General features: G+C 41.9%; 1 protein-coding gene across 1 annotated transcript; it reads right to left on the reverse strand.

The window, feature by feature from the left end:
* Window positions 1-1,214: 1,214 nt before the first annotated feature.
* On the reverse strand, window positions 1,215-17,021 carry LOC117521287 (oxygen-regulated protein 1). Its single transcript, XM_034182610.1, has 3 exons — window positions 16,359-17,021; window positions 16,124-16,274; window positions 1,215-6,026 (listed from the first exon to the last, which is right to left on the reverse strand). Exons 1-3 carry the CDS (start codon window positions 17,019-17,021, stop codon window positions 1,306-1,308), a joined length of 5,535 nt encoding a protein of 1,844 aa, XP_034038501.1. The 3' UTR covers window positions 1,215-1,305.
* Window positions 17,022-17,421: the final 400 nt, after the last annotated feature.

Below are 17,421 nucleotides of genomic sequence, written 5' to 3' on the forward strand. Positions count from 1 at the left end.
CTTTCCTTGCTGTCCTGTAGGTTACTGAGTATTTCAGTTGTTCTCTGTTTTTTAACATTCTTTTTTCAAATGTTTATCTGTTTTTGTTCTCTGCTCCTGCTTTGTCCTTTTTTGGGACTGTTTTCATGTGCCAAGGTAAAGTCATTAAGCCTTCCTTTGGTCAGGAGTAAAGTTCCTTTAAGGGGTTTGACTGTCTGCATTTGAACTCAAGTCCAATAAAACCAGTGACTTTCGCAAGACAAAACTCAAAGAAAACTGGTCCTTATTAAAGCTCTGAGCAGTTTTACAAAATAATATTTTTATCACACAGTCACATTCTGCAAGAACAACCAATCATCTCTGCTTTTGTAAGCACATTCAATGCTTGGATATATGGTAAGTGGCACCACCATGTGCACACATGACAAATATGGTCAGGCATTTTAAAAAACAAACCAACTTTTAAAAAAAAAAAAAGCTGTTTAATTTGGTAACACCTGATGATGATGAAAACTGTTTATTTCGAACATTTGATACAACAACAATTACAAGATAGATCAGTAAAGACAGATCAGTAAATCAATTAAGTTGTTTGAACTTAAGTTAGTTAGAAATTATTGGATAAAAATAAAGAAATACATACCCCAAACAGCCCACAGGGAATAAGTTTGTATCCATTTTATGTGTGAATGCATTGATCATGCAACACTGGGTAAGTTAGCACCAAGGATTCAAATGTGCTAAATTGCAAATGCAGCCAGCACTGAAATTACTTGTTGCCTTGATAAATCATGTTACATGTTCACACATTCCCTGTTTGCATGTTCAACACCCACAATTTTGTGATTTGGGTAGACATACCACAAGTTTCATATTCATGAAGGCATATGTGTTCAATGGACAGTATGCATGTTTACACATTTAAAAGATGCATTTATTTATTTATTTATGGGAGGAACTGATTAATTCAGGCCCCATGTGTCAGATTTAATTACTTAAATTTAAATATGTGACCAATGCATATGTTTTGACCATGCATTCAACTTGTGATGTTGTATTTTTCAGGATTTTTGAAATTTATGCAATAGATGTCAAAATTTGAAAGGTATAAAAAATGAAATAGTTTCAACAAACCTACATTATGGAAAAGCAAAAATAAGAAACGCAACTCTTTTCAATCTGCTCACATAAATAAATATTCTGGTGAGGATTCAAAAAAGAGTTTATTTTAATTACAAAAAATAATATTCCAAAATGATCACTGGCAATACAAATTGTACAAAAATTATTAGAAGCGAAGGCTTTTGTAAATTACATAGCCTTCAGTTAAAGAATTGAACAGTACTGACCACATCTCCAGTACGCTCCATCCACAGAATCTTGCACTTGCAGTACCCTCTCTTCAGCACCAGGTAGCCTGCTTGCTTGTGCCATCGCTGAGGATTCACCCTCAGGGTGCACTTTTCTGTCTGGCAGTTTGAAATCAACTGATGCAAATGATGAAAGACTGTTGGTCTTTCTTGCCCAAGTTTTGGAAGCATCACTAGCAGGTGATACTCGGAATCCTTGACCTTTTGCACTGTTGACATCTATTCTGTCACTGATGTCATCCAGGAAAGGGTCCGAATCGCTTCCATGGGGCATATTGTAGTAGGTGCACTTGGGAGTTTGAGGTCGAGCAATTTCCTCAAGCTCTGAAGAGGAAACAGTTTCAAAAGGGTTGTGATGGGCGATGTAATGATATGGATAATCCTCGCTCGTGTTGTCCTGACCTGTGTCGACAGATACACTGTCCAAATGACCATACATTCCCATGGAGACCGGAGGGGATTTTCTAATGAGATGATTTTCCTTGAGTAGCCATCTACCTTTGTCAATCAACACGCCACCATCTGAGTCTTTCTGTGGGGAGAAATAACTGCACTGTACGGCCTCTGTGACAGGTTCGACATCTGGCTTTAATGAAGTCTCAGAAGAGAAACCAGACAGGTGTTCCCTTGAGAATTCAGAGTCAAATGAAGAGAAGCTGTTCTCACTTTTTAATTGGAACCTTTGCCAGAGTTCTGAGTTACATGTAGCAGACTCTTTAATTTGAGCCATTTCAACATTTATTCCCCCATTAGTCATGCACACTGATCGCTTGGATTCTGAAGAATGTCTCGGTGAGGTTTCTTCTCCACTTTCTGTGGAAATATCCACAGATTCTTGAGGGTTGGAACCACTGCTGTCAGATGTTTCTGGCCTGTAATCAGATAAATCTGAGGTACTGGGACTCTTGAGGCATTTCAGGCCATATAAACTATCCTCTCTGCTTTTAGGAATTGCACATCGCTTTGGAACACTTTCAATCCTCATGTTTCCCCAAGCATCACATGTAAACACAAGAGAAGACGACTGCAGGACGGAGTTAACAAAGTCAAGTAATTCCTGTGATATTTCCACAGCATGAGGAAGGTTGCGCCTTACCTCCAGTTCTCCTCCCTCATCTGTCTCGGTAGTTTTGTTGTCCTCGCATGGATCCTCAAGGCAATACGTGTTTGAAGAATCAGAGTGTAGTATCCTTCTCCCAGTATCTGCCATTGATTCTTGATTTTCCTCAGATCTGATGGTTAACACTTTACTTATATTTTTTGATAAAATCCAACCCTCTTCTATCTTTTCTTCCCCCAGACAGTTTTCCTTTTCCTTCACCACATTCCTGTAGTCTTCAGCCTCTCTAAATTTTTCTCCCTTTTCATTCTCTCCAACTGCCATCTTATCCTTTACAACCACAACTTCCTCTTCCTCACCATCACCACTCTCTTTAGTAACCTCCTCCATTTCTTCATCTGCTCCTTCCTCCTCCACTTCATAGATGTATCCTTCTTCCACATTATAGTTCTTACCAGTTTCCTCGATGCTCCCTTCCCTGTCCTTTTCTTCCTCTTTCCTAGCATCTTCCTCGTCACTCTCTTTAGCATAGCTCTTCTTGTCTAAATTTATCTTCTCATCCTCTGTCTTCTGACCTCCATCTTCTCTGTTCTCTTTTTCCCATTTCATTTCTTCATCATGCTTTTCCTCGTCATTCTTCCTCGCCTTCTCTTCCTTGCCTTCCTCTCTTTCACTTGTTTCATTTTCTTTACTGTCATTGCCCATCAGTGTTGTATCTCCATCCACACTTTCCTTCAGGCTCGTCACATCCTCCTCAACCTCTTCTGCTTGTTCCTTTTCTGTACTAACTTGCCTAAGCGCATCATCTCCTCCGTCATCCTCTCTTTCCTTGCCTTCTAAATGCTGTGAATCTTCTGATTCCTTCACGTTGAGCTCTGTTTTTTGAAACTCTGGTTCCATGATCTGAGCATGTTCTGAATGCATGTGATGCCTCTTATATACACCATAACTTTCTCGGGTATGTGAGTAGACATCTTCAGACTCACTCTCAGGCCAGTGTTCTGTTTCATCACTGCATTTTTTACCAAGCTGTTGCAAATCCTCCTCTGGGAGGACTTGTTTGTGCTCTACATGTTCTACATCACTAATAAACTGAAATTGTAATGTGGACCAAATTTCTGCTCTGAGGTCTTTTGGCATACTTGACTCCTCCATAACCTCATCAATGACCAAACACTGATGCTGAAATGCACCTCCTCTTTCTGAGAGAACATCCTGGAACATTTTGGAAGAAAGAGAGCTCAAGTCAAGACTTTCTCTCAGTATCTGGTAATTCTTCCAGCGTGCATTGAGCTCAGAAGATGATTTGCTTTGCAAAAGTGTCAACTTTGCACTCTGCTCATCTTCATCCTCAATAGTTGAGATCTTCTGCAAGCATTCCAGCAGCAGCAAAGCCTCAGAGGTGCTTCCAGCACCACTGCCGCCTCCTCGTGTGAAGACTTCTAAGCAGTCTTGCAAAGCTACAACTGATAAGAATGTCGTGAATGCTTTGGAGGACGAGCTGAACACTGATGCCACCTGTGATGCAAAATCAGGACGGCTGCTGGACATCTCAAGGTTGCATGTTTTCTTCTGCTCAGATGTCCTTCTGATGCATTGAATTGATGAGCAAATTTTTTGCACGACATCTTTAATCTTTGCTCTGCAGCTCAAATTGTTGCTTTCTTTCTGATCATTGTGTGGCACAGCTGTCTCTGGCCCTTCACTGCAAACTGGCCAACAAGAAGCACAATGTTGTACCTTATCGTATTGTAGTGGCCAGTCATCTGGATTAATTTGGCATTTGTTCTTCTCCTCAGATTCAGAATCATCTCCTATCTGAAAGACAACGTTTGTACGAGGTTCTGATTTGTCTGCACCAACCTTCTCCTTGTACGGCACTAAGTCTGGGTTGACCTTCTCCAACACATTTTCAATGTAATGTTGGCTATCGCAGGAAGAAGCATTCATAGAAACACTCTCTGTCAACTCTGAAGACTGCATAGATGATGTCGTTCTTTTTTTAGCGCTGGATTTGTCCTTGGTAAGAAGTGACTTTTGGAGTAGTAAAATATCCGGCATGTTTTTCTTAATTAATGGTCTTCCAACTGCCATCTCTGGGGTATTGAGGTTATGCCCATTGCCACTGGGAATGCTTGAATTTGTGTTTAGTCGCTTCTTGGTGAGCGTCTTTTTCATATTTTTAGTGTTTAATGATGTTTGTCCCATCCAATCAAGCTTTTCTACTGCCTTTTTCTCCTGGACATTTTTGGCACTTCTGGATGAATTCTGTTTTCCCACATGCACATTACCAAATTTGTTCATAGATGCATATTTGCTTTTTATATTTTTATTTAGTTTGTTATCCAAGCTGCTTGTTGACATTAAATTTTTCTGTTTAGTTTTGATCACCTTTTCCTTCTCAACTTTCCTGGTGTAGCTCTTTTTGACTGTATCTACCACTTTGTACGAGGAATGAGTTTGAGAGACTGCTGCGGACTCTTTAGATAGATTGTTGGTCATCTCCTGAGTTGGAGATGTTGGCTGTGGTAACGACGATAATACTTTGTCTTGTTGTTCATGCTGGCAAGGAGTTGGTGACCGCCAGGTACAATCAAGATCACATCCGTTGGTTGGTGACAGTTGTCCTGAGTCATTTGGGTACACTTTCATCTCGGCGTTTGGGCCACAACCATATGAAGGTATTCCATCTGTGCTATATTCATCATTTGCAAAATAGCTGCCATAGCAACCTTGACTCTCATAAACATGTGTGACAGTGTTTGTAACCTCTACACCATTATTTTGTATCTGAAGGACATTGGCCACGCCTGATGAGCTGTTGGAGGAGTTGTTCGGTCCAGCGGATGCTATTTTCTGAAGATTTGGAGATGTTTCTTTGCTGCTGCTGCTGCTCTGTCTGATCACACAATATCCCTCTGTTGTATCTCCATCAGCTGTCCTCTCTGTGAAGGAATACTGGCCCAGAATGCTTTCTTGAACCCCTAAATCAGTGAGCACTTGAAAACTTTCAACAGATGTGGTTTTTTTGACACGTCTTGGGCCTGGTGTAGGAGTGCGATTGAAAGTTGTTTTTGTTAAAGTTGTAGAAGTGTAACTGTCATACACTCCCTCATCATTAAAACCCACACCCCTTCTCCTTGCAGAAGGTTGGTTTTCTTCTTTGGTTTCAACTTCACTAACGTCTGAAGAGTCTTTGGCAATGGCATTGTTTGAGTCAGGTGAGCATCGTCTAGACTCAGAAACAGCGACACAAACAGCCTTTTGAATAAGGTTGGAGCGGCTCAGCATGGTGGTCCAGTGGAGAATCTCTTCCTCCTTAATAGTCAGGTGTACCTTCATTTCCACCGTCATGCTACCGTCTTGATTAATTTGGAAGGACTTTTCAATGTCATCATCTCGAGGCACAGCGTAGGCATGACGATCGCCGTCTGTCTTTGCACTTTGACATGTCTCAGTGTCTACAGACCTCTGATGTTGGTTGACATTCATCTCAGTTGTTCCACTGTGATGGTGCCCATTTTGAGACTTATTTATCTGGTCGACAATATACCACTCTGATGAGGAAGAAAATTTTCTTGAGGCTCTTCCATTGAAGAAAGATTTATTGTTGATCTCTGTGTTGGAAAGAGAGAAAGAGAGAGAGAGAGAGAGAGAGAGAGAGAGAGAGAGAGATTTAGTCTAAAAGGTATTGTATATTGATCATGCTAAGTGTTATCACAATTAAACAAACTACTAAAGTTCAGACATGAATTATAATTTACCAGTTTTCACAGTTATCAGTGATCAAATCCTGTGGCTTTGTGGTTTAGTTAGTTTAATATGTTATAGGTCATTAACAAGCAAAGGGGAAAACAATAAGGATTCATAGAATTCTTCACATTGTAACAAAATAAAAACAAATACACAGAAGACGAAACTAGAGGGGAACATAGTTGTAGACCTGAAATACTAAATTCTGTAATATAAAATTTTTTAGATGTATCAGCTACAAAACTGCAAGGGTTGTAAAGCGGACCCCTTTTTAGTTTTACTCAATCAGCATGAAATCAATCAATGCATGTATCTTGCATCAAACATTAATCAGGCCATATACATATAGAGAGAGAGAGAGAGAGAGAGAGAGAGAGAGAGAGAGAGAGAGAGAGAGAGAGAGAGAGAGAGAGAGAGAGTGAGAGAGAGAGCATTTTTTTAACAAATTAACTGAGTTGATGAACTGAGTTGATGTTGTTTAACCATGTAATTGTATCAGAAAGGGGTCAGGGCTCTTGCCAAGGATACAATTTAAATACAATGGCTGAAACATTTCCATATTTACAAAAAAAATCAGTTCTAGAATCAAGAAATATTATAAATAATAATAAAGAAAAATAAAGTACGGTGCATAAAGAAAGTATTCGCAGTGCTGCACTTTTTCCACATTTTTATGTTACAGCCTTATTCCAAAATGGATGAAATGTATTTTTTCCTCAAAATTCTACGCACAATACCCTATAATGATAATGTGAAAAACCTTTTTTTATTATTTTTTTATTTATTTGTTATGTGTAGGACGCAGGTGGAGGAGCGGTCCAGAGTCTGACTGAACCCAGCGCTAAATAACCAGAAGCAGTTCCAAAAAGAAACAAATTTATTTTTCTTCCCACTGTGCTATACACAAATACAAAGTAAATGAGTCTGGTGGGGTGAAGAGGCGGCGCGCTCTCCCCGCGCCTCAACGGATCGGAGCCCGAACATTCTGGACTCAGGAGTTCCGCCGACACCCCCCAGGTGGCTTTTCCCGAGACTGTACTCTGCGAAGGAGGAACAGAGGTAAGGTTACTCAGTACTTTTATCAAGAAAAACTATTTAGAGGCACACTTATCAGCAACACGTTCAGGACTGATTTCAGGCTTAACTCAAAAGAACAGCTGCTCACAGCTTGTGGAGGATTATCAATCCACACGCCACAGCCGCGAGGAGCAAACGAGACGATTCTCTTCAATACTTAATTTTAGCTGCGCAACAATGCCACGTTATATTCACAGATAAGCTTATAAGGATAATCACCTCTGACGTGTGCTGACAGCGCTTGCCTCTCACCCTCGTCCTCCTTCACAGACGCAATGTCAGATTCTGGAGCGGCCCTCAGCGTCCTCAAACGGTCGTCACACGGTCGTATTCTCCGGCAATTAAGCCCAGAGCAGTGCTGGCTTAAATGCAGTTCTTCATCTCTTCATTGGTACCAGCTGAGAGTCCTCAGAACTGCATGTGAATGTCACAGGTGTCATAGATCATCCTGATTAGAGAATCGCACGTGAGTGCAACAGGTGCAGCAGATCACCGTGACAGAGGTGAGAGACTCTTCTGCAGCACATTCTCCCCAGAGATCAGCCCCAAACCACCTGGGAAGGAAAACAAACAAACACAAAAACCACAAAACTGTGTCCAGCCAAGCCCCCCAACACACAACATTATTAAAAATAAGCAAAAACATGTGCATCCTTTTTCTACTGATCATCCTTAAGATGTTTCTACAGCTTAATTGGCATCCACCTGGGGTAAATTCAGCTGACTGGACATAATTTGGAAAGACACACACCTGTGTACATATAAGGCCTCACAGTTGACAGTGCATGTCAGAGCACAAACCAAGCATGAAGTCAAAGGAATTATCTGTTTATCTCCGATACAGGACTGTCTTGAGGCACAAATCTGAGGAAGGATACAGAAACATTTCTGCTGCTTTGAAGGTCCCAATGAGTACAGTGGCTTCCATCATCTGTAAATGGAAGAAGTTTGGATACACCAGGACTCTTTCCAGAGCTGGCCGCCCATCTAAACTGAGGATTGGGGGAGAAGGGGTTTAGTCAGGGAGGTGACCAAGAACCCAGTGGTCACTCTTGTCAGAGCACCCAAAGGACTCTCAGACCATGAGAAACAAAATTCTCTGGTCTGATGAGACAAAGAATGACCTCTTTGGTGTGAATGCCAGGTGTCATGTTTGGAGGTTAGCCATTACCATCCCTACAGTGAAGCATGGTGGTGGCAGCATCATGCTGTGGGGATGTTTTTCAGCAGTAGGAACTGGGAGATTAGTCAGGATTGAGGGAAAGATGAATGTACAGAGACATTCTGGATTAAAACCTGCTCCAGAGTGCTCTTGACCTCAGAATGGGGCAACGGTTCATCTTTCAGCAGGACAATGACCCAAAGCACACAGCCAAGATGTCAAAGGAGTGGCTTCAGGACAACTCTGTGAATGTCCTTGAGTGACCCAGCCAGAGCCCAGATCTGAATCTGATTGGACATCTCTGGAGAGATCTGAAAATGGCTGTGCACTGATGCTCCCCATCCAACCTGATGGAGCTTGAGAGGTGCTGCAAAGAAGAATGGACAAAACTGCCCAAAGATAGGTGCACCAAGCTTGTGGCATCATATTCCATAAACCTTGAGGCTGTAATTGCTGCCAAAGGTGTATCAACAAAGTATTGATAGAAAGGGTGTGAATACATTTTTAAGTAAATTTGCAAAAATTTCAAAAAAGTTTTTTTCTTGTTGTCATTATGAGGTGTTGTGAGTAGGATTTTGAGGGTAAAAATGAATTTACTCCATTTTGGAATAAGACTGTAACATAACAAAATGTGGAAAAAGTGAAGCACTGTGAATACCTTCTATAGATGCACCGTAATCATTCTGGTTTTATCCTTCTTTTGCAAATCCACCAAAATGCAGACCTGGGGCCTGTTTCAAAAAGCAACTTTAGGGATTTTGTTAACCCTAAAATGAAGAAAACCCCAAAAAATAACTCAATAACTCAAACCTGGTGTGTGTGTGTGTGTGTGTCTATATATATATATATATATATATATATTGTCAATAAAGTAACGGTCCTTTTTATTTTTTTCAAAAACTATATGGATTTCATTCATATGTTTTTACGTCAGACATGCTTGAACCCTCATGCGCATGCGTGAGTTTTTCCACGCCTGTCAGTGACGTCATTCGCCTGTGAGCACTACTTATGGGAGGAGTCGTCCAGCCCCTCATCGGAATTCCTTTGTCTGAGAAGTTGCTGAGAGACTGGCGCTTTGTTTGATCAAACTTTTTTGTAAACCTGTGAGGCACATCGAAGTGGACACGGTTCGAAAAATTAAGCTGGTTTTCGGTGAAAATTTTAACGGCTGATGAGAGATTTTGAGGTGATACTGTCCCACTGAGCAGGACGTCGCGCAGCGCTCCCAGGCGCCATCGTCAGCCTGTTTCAAGCTGAAAACCTCCACATTTCAGGCTCTATTGATCCAGGACATCGTGAGAGAACAGAGAAGTTTCAGAAGAAGTCGGTTTCAGCATTTTATCCGGATATTCCACTGTTAAAGGAGATTTTTTTAATGAAAGACGTGTGGACAGATTCCAGCATCGGCTTGCAGCCGCCGCAGTGTGCCGCCACAGGAAAAACACCTCTGTTGGAAGCCTTAAGGACAAGTTGGAACATGTCCAGCTGTTAAACAATTTCTCATATACTCACTCCACTGAAAGCCATCAAAAGCCGCCTGGATTTTACAAATGGTTATCAACACGGAGGTGTTTTTCCTGTTCCGCCGCACCGCGCCGGCTGCGTCCCGATGCGTGGACCCGTCCGCACGTCTTTCATTAAAAAAATCTCCTTTAACAGTGGAATATCCGGATAAAATGCTAAAACCGACTTCTTCTGAAACTTCTCTGTTCTCTCACGACGTCCTGGATCAATAGAGCCTGAAATGTGGAGGTTTTCAGCTTGAAACAGGCTGACGACAGCACCTGGGAGAGCTGCGCGACGTCCACTTCGATGTGCCTCACAGGTTTAGAAAAAATTTTGATCAAACAAAGCGCCAGTCTCTCAGCAACTTCTCAGACAAAGGAATTCCGAAGAGGGGCTGGACAACTCCTCCCACAAGGAGTGCTTACAGGCGAATGACATCAACGACAGGCGTGGAAAAACTCACGCATGCGCACGAGGGTTCAAGCATGTCTGACGTAAAAACATATGAATGAAATCCATATAGTTTTTGAAAAAATAAAAAGGACCTATACTTTATTGACAGCCCTCGTGTATATATATATATATATATATATATATATATATATATATATATATATATATATATATATATATATATATATATATATATATATATACAAGGTCTGTTAGAAAAGTATCTGACCGTTTTATTTTTTGCAAAAACCATATGGATTTGAATCACGTGTGATTGCATCAGCCAAGCTTGAACCTTCGTGCACATGTGTGAGTTTTTTCACACCTGTCAGTTGCGTCATTTGCCTGTGAGCAGGCTTTGTGTGAGCAGTGGTCCACCCCTCTCGTCGGATTTTTATTGCGAATAAAATGTCTGAACGATTTGGAGCTTTGCTGCATCAAATTTTTCCAGAAACTGTGAGAGACCTCCAGGTGGACACCATTCGGAAAATTCAGATGGCTTTATGGGGATTACACAGATTAAGGAGTCCTCCAGCCGGTTTAAAGACCGCCCACAGCGGCTGAGAGTGCGGCGCACTCTGAGCGCCGATCGACAGGCTGAAACCCCGCTGAAACTGTTGTGAAAGTGTAGTGACACGGACCCACAACAGGGGGCGCAAATGAACGGTCAATAGATGAGCCAAAAGGTAACAATTTAATGTTGTGAAACGTGCACAACGAACATACAGACAATCTCAGAATATAATTACAGTCAAATTACAAAGGTGACGTGTGGGCAGGCTCGAGGATAGAAGACGTCTGTCCTGAGAAGAGCCGGAACCACACGATTTCCGCCCCCACAGAACCTGGTGAATACTGGAGCCGCCAAGTCCCGAATTCCCAGGTGATCACCGTCCCCGACTGTCGGATCTGGTACTGCTGGCGAAGAACAAAGACAGTCAAGTGTGGGTGTGTGTACACCCAGTAACAACAGCGGTGGGAATGCCACCTCCACCTCTCACTCAATATGTTGCAGAGTACCGCAGTGATTCCTCAGGGGAAAAGAGTGCCGTCCTGCACTCACTCAGCCTCCACAGAAAAAGGAACCGGTACTCCTGCAAACACTCACAATATACAGATATATTGCAAAAGACACAAACGGCTGAGGATATTACCTCCAATGAAGTATGATATCTCGGCGATGAGGTGGAGATGACGTCTGGTCTTTATGGAGTGCGATGATGAAGAATGTGTGACAGCTGTCAGGAATTAATGAGTGACAGCTGTCACTCCCGGCTGTGTCCGTGGCGGCAGTGCCCTCTCGTGCCTGAAGCCCGCACTTCAGGCAGGGCGCCCTTTGGTGGTGGGCCAGCAGTACATCCTCTTCTGGCGGCCCATACAACAGAAACAACCAGATCATTTCCAAAGTGAAGGCTTTGTTGATCCGAGACGTCGTCTGACTTCCACAGAAATGGCAGAAGACGTGGACATCACCAGTTTTTCAGCACATTCCACTGTTACAGGAGATTTTGTCATGGAAAGAGAAGCGGAGGGATGCGCCACGGAGCCGCTCATGGCGCTGACAAAAGCACCTCCATGTTCTTCTCACAGGACGGCTTTCAGATGGCTTTCAGACGGCTTTCGGTGGCTTTTCAGTCGTGTGACTATCCGAGAAATTGTGAATGAGCTGGACATGCCAGAACATGTCCTGTGAGGCTTCATCACGGCGTTGCTTTGCGCCATGCGGCTCCGTCCCGACGTGCGAATTTCTTAGCTCCTCTTTCCATGACAAAAACTCCTGTAACAGTGGAATGTGCCATTCATTTCCAAAGTGAAGGCTTTGTTGATCCGGGACGTCATCTGACTTCCACAGAAATTGCAAAAGACGTGGACATCAGCACTTTTTTGGCACATTGAGACAGACGTGCGGAGAAATTCGCACGTCGGGACGGAGCCGCATGGTGCAAAGCAACGCCGTGATGAAGCCTCACAGGACATGTTCTGGCATGTCCAGCTCATTTACAATTTCTCGATTAGTCACACAACTGAAAAGCCACCGAAAGCCGTCTGAAAGCCATCTGAAAGCCATCCTGTGAAACCAAAATGGAGGTGCTTTTGTCCGCGCCATGAGCTTCTCTTTCCATGACAAAAACTCCTGTAACAGTGGAATGTGCCGATAAGGGCTGATGTCCACGTCTTCTGCCATTTCTTTGGAAGTCAGACGACGTCCCGGATCAACAAAGCCTTCACTTTGATGAAGGCTTTGTTGAAGGCAAATGATCTGGTTGTTTCAGCGGGGTTTCAGCCTATCGATCGGCGCTCGGAGTGCGCCGCGCTCTCAGATGCTGTGAGCGGTCTTTAAACCAGCTGGAGCACTCCTTAATCTGTGTAATCCCCATAAAATCGTCCCTGAAAAACATCTGAATTTTCCGAACGGTGTCCACCTGGAGGTCTCTCACAGTTTCTGGAAAAATTTGATGCAGCAAAGCTCCAAATCGTTCAGACATTTTATTCGCAATAAAAATCCGACGAGAGGGGTGGACCACTGCTCACACATAGCCTGCTCACAGGCGAATGATGCAACCAACAGGCGTGAAAAAACTCACGCATGCGCACAAAGGTTCAAGCTTGGCTGATGCTATCACACGTGGTTCAAATCCATATGGTTTTTGCAAAAAATAAAAAGGTCGAATAGTTTTCTAACAGACCTCGTGTATATATATATATATATATATATGTTGTGTGGGCCGCCAGAAGTGGAGGTACTGCTGGCCCACCACCACCAGATGGCGCCCTGCCTGGAGTGCAGGCTTCAGGCAGGAGAGGGCGCAGTCACCATGGACACAGCCGGGAGTGACAGCTGTCACTCATTATCTCACAACAGCTGTCACTCATCTGCACTTCATCTTGCCACTCCATAAAGACCGGACTTTATCTCCACCTCGCTGCCGAGATATCATCTACCTTAGGAGGTAATTTGTTCTCAGCCATTGTTTTGTCTACCACAGACAGTGTTTGCTTGTGCTATTTTTGCAGTAGGTTTTGTGAATGCTTGCAGCTGGAGGCTGGGTTTGGACTGACGTCTTCACTCCAAACCTTTGATAAGTACACATACTACTGCACCTGCCAGCTTTCTGAATGAGAGGTGGAGGTGGAGTTCCACCATTGTTATTACTGGGTGTTCACACACCCACATCTGATTGTCTCTGCTCCATGCCAGCAGTACCAGATCCGACACGCGGAGACGGTGGCCACCTGGGGTTTTCGGGACTTGGCGGCTCCAGTATTCTCCAGGTTCGGTGGCGGAGGAAATCGTGTGGTTCCGGTTCTTCTCAGGACGGACGTCCTCTATCCTCGAGCCTGCCCACACGTCACCTTTGTTAATTGACTATTGTACACATTCTGTAATCTGCTGTGTTTGGTTGTGCTTTTCACAACAGTAAAGTGTTCATATTTGACTCTTTCATTGTCCGTTCATTTACGCCCCCTGTTGTGGGTCCGTGTCACTACACTTTCACAACATATATATATATATATATATATATATATATATATATATATATATATATATATATATACACACACACACATAGAGAGAGGAGGTAAAATACATTCTTAACATGTCACCATTTTTCTTAGTAATATATTCTAAAGGTGCTATTGGGATGAAATTTTCACCACATCAAGAACAGCCCAAGTAATACACACATATAAAGAAACCAAGACAAATTTGTACAGAAATTGGATATATATATATATATATATATATATATATATATATATATATATATATATATATATATATATATATATATATATATAAATGACACAGGAAAATGTATTGAACATCCTGAACAAAAGGAGGTGCAAAAAGACATGGAAAGCCAAGACACCAGCTAAAATCTTTCAGTAATTAGAAAGCAGTCCTGCTTCTTTTCAGTGCAAATTAATATCAGCTTATTCACTCAGAACTGATGGTCTATAAAAAGGTGTCTCATTACCAAGGTGTCAATCATGATGGGTAAAAGCAAAGAGCTCTTTCAAGATCTTTGCAACCTTATTGTTGCAAAACATAATGATGGCATTGGTTACAGAAGGATTTTAAACGTTCCAGTGAGCACGGTTGGGGTCATAATATTGAAGTAGAAAGAACATCATTTCAACATATACTGGCCATGACCAGGTGCTCCTCGCATGATATCTGACAAAGGAGTTAAAAAAAATTCTCAGAAGAGTTGTCCAAGAGCCAAGCACCACTTGTGAAAAGCAACTGAACAATTGTTTTGCAGAAAACAGTAAGTAATACCACCATGGCCTATATGCATGGTCACCACATAAGACTCCACTGCAGAAGAAAAAGCACGTTGAAGCTTATTTAAAATTTGCTGCATGACATTTAGACAAGCCTGTGAAATACTGGGGGAATATAGTCTGGTCAGATGAGACCAAAACTGAACTCTTTCGATGCCATAATACACACCATAAATAGTACTGCACATCACCCCAAAAACACCATAAAAACTGTGAAGTTTGGAGGTGGGAACATCATGGTGTGGGACTGTTTTTCAGGAAACAGTAGTGACACACTTCATGTAACTGAAGGAAGGTTGAATGGAAAAATATACTGAGACATTTTTAATAAAAAAAAAATTGCTGTCATCTACCAGGATGATGAAGGTGATGCTTGGGTGGAGATTTTGGCAAGACAATCATCCCAAACAATCAGCCAAGAAACTCACAATTGGTTTCAGAGAATGAAAATAAAGCTGATGGAACTGTCCAGCCAATCTCCTGACTTGAATCCAATAGAAAATCTATGGTAAGAACTAAAGATAAGAGTTCACAGAAGAGGTCCACAAACCTTTAAAATTTGAATACTCTTTGTGTGGAAGAATTGGCCAAAATCACACCTGAGCAATGCATGTGACTAGTTTCTGCATACAAGATGCATCTTGAAGCTGTCATTTGTACGAAGTATTAAATAATAGTATGTGCGTTCAATACTTTTTCCCAGTGTCATTCCATTTCATTATACATAACTTAATTTCTATACTTATTTGTTTTAGTTTCTTTGTATATGTGGATTACTTGGGTTGTTTCCGACACTTGGTGAAAATTTCATGTCTGTAGGACCTTTAGAAATGTATTTCCTGAGAGAAATGGTGATGTTTTCAATACTTATTATATATAGTATACACACATACACATATACCTATCGTCTGTTATTTTTGCCAGCACCTACCTCACAGTTTTCAGTGTTCTCTGTCCTGTATATTACATGTTTCAGTCTGAGGGGTTGAATATTTCTGTTTGTTTGTTTAAAATCTACAAATAAATCATACATTGAAAAAAATGTTTCAACACACTTTGCAGTTAAATTGGACTGGATATGTTGTAATATTCAGGGCATAATCCCTTGACAGCCATGCTGCACTCTTCAGCAGAAGACAGTTTTCAGATGTTAACAGATATATTTTAGCTTTGTGGTGAAGTGGTGATATATAGTCTTATTTATTTCCTTATTTTTCTAATTGGGATGTCAATCTGACCCAGGAAATGGCAATGGAAGAGCAACTTAAGGTATAAAAAGCCCTTCAGCTGTAATAACCCCTACACATATTACAATCCTTTGATTGTATCTCCACACCATATTTCATAAGAAACTGACAAAAAAGCAGCAATAACAACAGCAACAGCAGCCATGTCTTGCAATAGAGAGAAAAATTTACAAACAAATTTTTTCATGCCTTTTTCCCCTTCTTCATAATGATTGACACTTACGAGCTCGAGCCTGCAGTAATGGTGATTCTGTAGCATCCATGTATGGTGTGTGACTTGTTTTATTAATGCTGTAGATTTCTGATCGAAAGGGCTCATTGCCCGCTGCAACAATGATTCCACAGCAAAGGATAAGTGCAGCAAGACCATCAACCTGAAAAGGAAGGAAATCACTGCTTGTTATTAATTAGTGAAAATTGGCGTTACGCCACACTCAGAGGTTTTTCTGATTACTTACTCTTCTGCCATCTGTAGAATAGAGTTTCAGTACTGGAAATTGTAGAATTTGGGAAAGGTGATCTAGCAAGGCATCAAATGTGGGTGTATTTTTTTTCTGCAACACAACTGTACATTTGGTAGCAGGATCCCTGTTCTTGATGACCAACAATTTCTTTGGTGTCCGTATTGCGATTCTCTCATTGTCTTTTGCTTGTCTGTTGGTGGCATCAGTCCTTCTGCCAGACTGACCCAGTGGTTGTCCCCTTTGTCTCTTTCCGCTGAGAGGTTGCACGGCATTCCATGGTACCTGTTGCCGGTTGATTTTATCTAGGTTTATTGGTTTGACCTGTTTCTGATCCGAACACACATATGAACTACCATCATGTAAGTCATCTAATTCCTTGACAAAATGGGTGCCCCGGGGTGTGGAGATGGTCCTCACTCCAAAAGGTAAAGGCACTTTCTCAGACAAAGCATCCAGCAGGGCATCAAATGTCTTAAAGTTTCGGGAATTTATGACCATTTGATGCCCACTGAATTTATGATCGCCGCTTCTGAAGAAGCACACATGTTTGGATGCAGAGGGGTCAAAGGTGGACTGCACTGGTCGGGAGGGTAACATCTGTCCAATCCCACTGGACAGTCTGTGGAGATGTGGATCCTGGAGGGACACATTAGTCATGTTGTGTGAAGGTAGCTAAAGAAAAAACAGAGATGGAAAAACTTTAGAATTATTCACATCAATGTGTCCAGAATATGTTCCTTTTAACATCCGCCAGTGAAGTTGGAGGTTGGAGATTCATATCGTTACAGGTAAGAACTGATTCAGTTTTCAAGGTCATAGGTGTGGGTGAAAAATCGATGTTTCCCTCATGTCTACAGGAGCGGTGTAACTGGGACATGGTCATCCCTGGCTTGCTTGTCTTGATAGAACACGTTGCGTTTCTCCAAGTTCATGACTAAATATCAGACTAGCCAAAGGCCATGTTTGTTTACATTATGGGAGAGGGCCTTAACAGGGCTCTCTGGGTTTGTAAGCCAGAAACTTGGGGGGGTTGCACTACATGTATGCGGTAATCATT

The sequence above is a fragment of the Thalassophryne amazonica genome, chromosome 12 (assembly GCF_902500255.1).
Source record: "Thalassophryne amazonica chromosome 12, fThaAma1.1, whole genome shotgun sequence".
Classification (NCBI taxonomy): Eukaryota; Metazoa; Chordata; class Actinopteri; order Batrachoidiformes; family Batrachoididae; genus Thalassophryne; species Thalassophryne amazonica.

Coding starts and splice junctions, on each gene's coding strand:
- LOC117521287 (XM_034182610.1), bottom strand. CDS start 17,021: ATGACTAATGTGTCCCTCCAGGATCCACATCTCCACAGACTGTCCAGT. Junction 16,275..16,358: donor ATTCTACAGATGGCAGAAGA/GTAAGTAATCAG, acceptor CTTCCTTTTCAG/GTTGATGGTCTTGCTGCACT. Junction 6,027..16,123: donor ATTACTGCAGGCTCGAGCTC/GTAAGTGTCAAT, acceptor TTTCCAACACAG/AGATCAACAATAAATCTTTC.